Source organism: Hydra vulgaris, chromosome 08 (genome assembly GCF_038396675.1).
Source record: "Hydra vulgaris chromosome 08, alternate assembly HydraT2T_AEP".
In the NCBI taxonomy this organism is placed as follows: domain Eukaryota; kingdom Metazoa; phylum Cnidaria; class Hydrozoa; order Anthoathecata; family Hydridae; genus Hydra; species Hydra vulgaris.
Window position 1 is genome coordinate 10375148 of NC_088927.1, and position 4711 is coordinate 10379858.

General features: G+C 36.8%; 2 protein-coding genes across 2 annotated transcripts; both read right to left on the bottom strand.

Moving 5' to 3' along the window:
• Positions 1–474: 474 nt before the first annotated feature.
• Positions 475–1059, bottom strand: LOC136082998 (uncharacterized). The gene has a single exon (XM_065802410.1). It carries the CDS (start codon positions 1057–1059, stop codon positions 475–477), a length of 585 nt encoding a protein of 194 aa, XP_065658482.1.
• Positions 1060–1092: 33 nt separating this feature from the next.
• LOC136082999 (uncharacterized) lies at positions 1093–1446 on the bottom strand. Its single transcript, XM_065802411.1, has one exon. It carries the CDS (start codon positions 1444–1446, stop codon positions 1093–1095), a length of 354 nt encoding a protein of 117 aa, XP_065658483.1.
• Positions 1447–4711: the final 3265 nt, after the last annotated feature.

The following is a 4711-nucleotide window of genomic DNA, read 5'->3' on the forward strand; positions in this document are numbered from 1 at the left end:
TCAAAGTGCTATGACTTGGTAAACGTGTAGAGCAAGATTTGTCAACTTTGCCAGCCAAGTGATGTACTTATAACAGAGAGTTACACGACAGTGTTTAGTGTCAAACTGTTACTGCTTTAGGTCTAGGTGTTTTCAAGCCTTTATTTTTATTCTTCTTATTTTTTTTCAGCATTTCCGTGAAGGGGTCGCCCTAGCGGGTTAAACTCCTCCATCTAGCCCTGTCATAAGTGTCCTCCACTGACACACCAGCCACTCTCATATCCTCCACCACTGCATCCATAAACCTCCTCTTAGGTCTACCTCTCCACCTCTTACCTGGAAATTCCATCCATGAAACCTTTCAGCCATTCTAGTTCTCCTGTCTCCTCTGTACAAGTCCAAACCATCTCAATATCGATTCTCTAACTTTATCTCCAAAACATGCTACATGTGCTGATCCTCTAATTAACTCATTTATGATCCTATCCTTCTTTGTCACCCAAATGAGAATCTTAACATCTTCATCTCAGACACCTCCATCTCCCTCACCTGTCTCTTGGTCAGTGTCACTGTATCAAGTCCATACAACATAGCAGTTCTAACTACTGTCATATAGATCTTACCCTTCATTCTACCTGACACCGTTCTATCACAAATCACACCAGACACTTTTTGCCATCTACACCACCCTGCTTGCACTCTCTTCTTTATCTCTCTTTCACTTCCTCCATTACTCTGTACCCTCGGCCCTAAGTAGGTAAACTCGTCGACCTTCACCAAATCAACTCCTTGTAACTGAACCTGTCCAACGTCTGCCCTCTCATTGACACACATGTGCTTTGTTTTACTTCTGCTCACTTTCATTACCCTGCTTTCCAAAGCATACATCCATCTTTCCAAGTTTACTTCCACTTGCTCCCTACTCTCACTATTGATCACAATGTTATCAGCAAACATCATAGTCCAAGGGGATTTCAGTCTAACTTTGTCCGTCTGTCTGTCCATGACAATTGCGATTAAGAAAGAACTCTGGGTTAATCCCTGATGTAGTCCTATCTCCAATTTAAACCTGTCCGTCATTCCTACTGCACATCTCACTGCTGTCTCACTGTCTCACACATTTCCTGCACCGCCCTCACATACTTTTCCGCTACTCCTGACTTCCTCATACAATGCCACAGCTCCTGTCTCGGAACTATCATAAGCTTTCTCTAAGTCAACAAACACACAATGTAACTCCTTTTGTCCTTCCCTATACTTCTCCATCAACTCTCTCAGAGCAAACATAGCATCTGTGGTGCACTTAGCTGGAATGAAACCATAGTGCTGCTCACAGATCTCTACTTTTCCTCTCAGTCGAGCGTCCACTACTCTTTCCCAGATTTTCAGCCTTTGACTGATCAACTTTATTCCCCTGTATTTACTACAGCTCTTAACGTCGCCCTTATTCTTGAAAATTGGAACCATTATGCTATGTCTCCACTTCTCAGGCATCTTCTGACCTTTCAAGATTCTGTTAAATAACCCTGTCAAAAACTCCACTGCTATCTCTCCAAAACATTTCCATGCCTCCACTGGAATATCATTTGACTCAAACGCCTTACCACACTTCGTTTTCCGAATTTCAGCCCTTCTTTACTCCTTGCTTACCTGGCGAACCTCCTGATTCACAACCTCTGTCTCTTCTAACCTTCCTTACCTATTGTTCTCCTTAAAATACTCCTTCCACCTTCCCAAACACTATCCTCACTCGGCAACACATTTCCATCTTTATTGTTATTCATCCTACCCTGCTGCACTTCTGCCGTTCACGGTTTCTCTGTTCAGCCAATCTGAACAGATCCTTTTCCCCTTCCTTAAATTTCAATTTCTCACACAGATTACTCTATACTTTTCTTTAGCTTGTGCCAATGCTCTCTTTTTCTTGCCACACGTCTCCTTGTTCTTCTGTCTACTTTCTTCATCTTGCTGGAGATGCCAATTTTTTTTAGCCAACCGCGTTCCTCTTAAAGCTCCCTGAACTTCCTCATTCCACAACCACGTCTCCTTGTCTATTTTCTTCTGTCCTGATGTCACACCAAGAATCTTCCTCGCCACATCCCTAACTGTATTTGACGTCTCATCCAAGGTATCCAGAGCACCACCACCCAGTGCCTGTGTTACCTAATCCCTGAACTTTACACAACAGTCCTCATCCTTTAACTTCCGCCACTTGATCTTAGGTTCTGCTCTCACTCTCTTCTTCTTATTCACCTCCAAAACTATCCTATATTTCACCATCCTATGCTGTTTAGCAACACTCTCTCCTGGTACCACCTTGCAATCAAAAGCCTCATTCAGGTTTCTTCTGGTACAGAGGATATAGTCAACCTGTGTGCCTCTTTCCCCACTCTTAAACGTCACTCGATGACGTATAAGAGTGGGGAAATATCAGATAATCCCTTTAGCAAAATCTACCACCGTTTTACTTCTGTATTCATTTCTTTAACCCCATACCCCCAGAATTACTCTTTCTCCTCCATATCACAACCTACTTGAGGAGCGTTAGCACTGATGACATTTATCACCACCCCATCAATCTCTAACTTTACACAAATCACTCTGTCACTTACTCTCTTTACCTCTACTACACTTTTTCTAAATTCCTCATTCAGAGTTACCCCTACTCCATTTCTCTTTTTGTCGAAACCATGATAGAAGAGTTTGAAGCCACCGTCAAGGCTCCTGGCCTTGCTTCCTTTGCACATGGTCTCCTGCACACACAGTATGTCTAATTTCCTCCTCTCCATCGCATCTGCTAGCTCTCTCCCTTTACCGGTCATAGAGCCCACATTCAACGTACCAAAGTTAACCTTCACCTTCCCGCTCATCCTCCTCTCTTTCATCTTCAGAGCTTTTCTCCCCCCTTTCCTCCTTCTTTTTTACCTTATCCCAAAAGTAGCTCAATTTCCACTAACGCTCTGTTGGGCAACAGCACCAGAGGCGGTCGTTGTTAACCCGGGCCCCGACTGATCCGGTATGAAAATCCTATTGTTGATCCGCATTATTTCATTTGGCGCAGTTTTTATACCGAATGCCCTTTTTGACGTAACCCTTCCTAATAATCCGGGCTTGAGACCGGCACTAAAATACACCGGTGTATGCATCCTAGTGGCTAGGTTAGAATAGTTAATAATAAAGACTTTGCCTTAATTATTAATTATTATAAAAATACATAATAATAAATTTTAATAACATTTTGCGTAATGTTGTTACTTATGTTCTGTTATACAAAAATGTTATGTTCCTTAAGTTATGTTATATGCGTATTATATTAAGTTATGGTGTGTACTTTTGTTGTGTTTTGTTGCTGTGATGTTATTTTTTTGTTATCTTTTGAGTTAATAGACATTTGGCTTATCTTCACGTTGGTGTCTATTGTTAAAAATGATAAACAGGTAATTTTATTAATAAAATTCACTGTTTGTACTCATTCACTAAAAGCAAAAACAAATTATTTCTGAAACAAATCTTCTGTTTAGATGACAACATTATTAATGAAGAAAGTAAAGTAAAAAAGCATTTAACTTTTTAAAATGAAATAAAAATACTTTTTAATATATATCTGTTTTCTTTGGTGAAGGTTAAAAATTGCCGGCTTTTAAAATCTCATATAATATAATCTCAAATATTCTTTAATTACTTACAAAACATATCTATGTTAAATTACACAAGGTTGTTAAAAATAGTTATAGTATATTGATAATGTTGTAGACTGTTAGATCAGATTAAATAGATCAAAGATCTATTTAATCTACTCAGTAACCCACTACGAAAGTAACAATATACTATCAATTGTTTGTTTGTTTGTTTTTCTGATTAGTTGACATCAGTGACGAGAGTGGTAGCAAGTTTAAAAGAATTTTTAGTTTTTATCAAGTAGCTTTATTGTTTTATAAAATGCTATTGTTGAACTTGAGGTACAACAGTAGGTATTTATAATTTTATACAATAAGCCCAAGAACATAGGTCCTACTTAAAACTATATTGTCAATAATGAAGAGAAAAAAATTAAAATTCTTAGTAAAGGAAGTTTTTCTCAAGTTATATCAACTAAGTTTAATTAAGATATTATTTCTTTAGTAAATCAAGAGAGAGCTAATAATGGTATTAGTTAAATTAGTTAAGTGAATTTATTATGAAAAAATTATGTAGATACAAAATTTATTGCGATCATAAAAAATCTATTATATATAGCATCTCATTTCACAAAGACATTAAAAAAATTATTCATTACTTTAAACTTTCCGTGAGAGAGGGAAATAGAAAAATAATTAGTCTTTTTTTGCTTATTCTTGATAGTTTAATTTATGTTATTTTTTTCGTGTTTTATTTAAAAGTAAAAAGTCGTTTCTGGATAACAGACGTCTTTCCTTTGAACATTGTGGGGACAATAGACTTTTTAGTTTATAGTTATTTTTAGTTTACCTTTGATTAGTTTTAGCTTCAGTCATCTTTTTTCTTACTTTAGACAACTTAGTGGAGACAATGAGGGAATTAGATAAGGAAATTATAATTATATATGTATTTATAAGTATATATTATTTTATCGATTATTCTGAGGTATATTTTTTGTCTTTAATGTCGAGTAGAAGCATAATTGGTAGGGCTAAGTTTTAAATTTTATACTATTTGTATGAAGAAATATGTGCAATAAGCAAAAGAATTATTTAATTTAAATATGATATTTTTA

Excerpts from the sequence above, each read along its gene's own strand:
- LOC136082998 (XM_065802410.1), bottom strand. The coding sequence starts at position 1,059 with ATGACGGACAGGTTTAAATTGGAGATAGGACTACATCAGGGATTAACC.
- LOC136082999 (XM_065802411.1), bottom strand. The coding sequence starts at position 1,446 with ATGGTTCCAATTTTCAAGAATAAGGGCGACGTTAAGAGCTGTAGTAAA.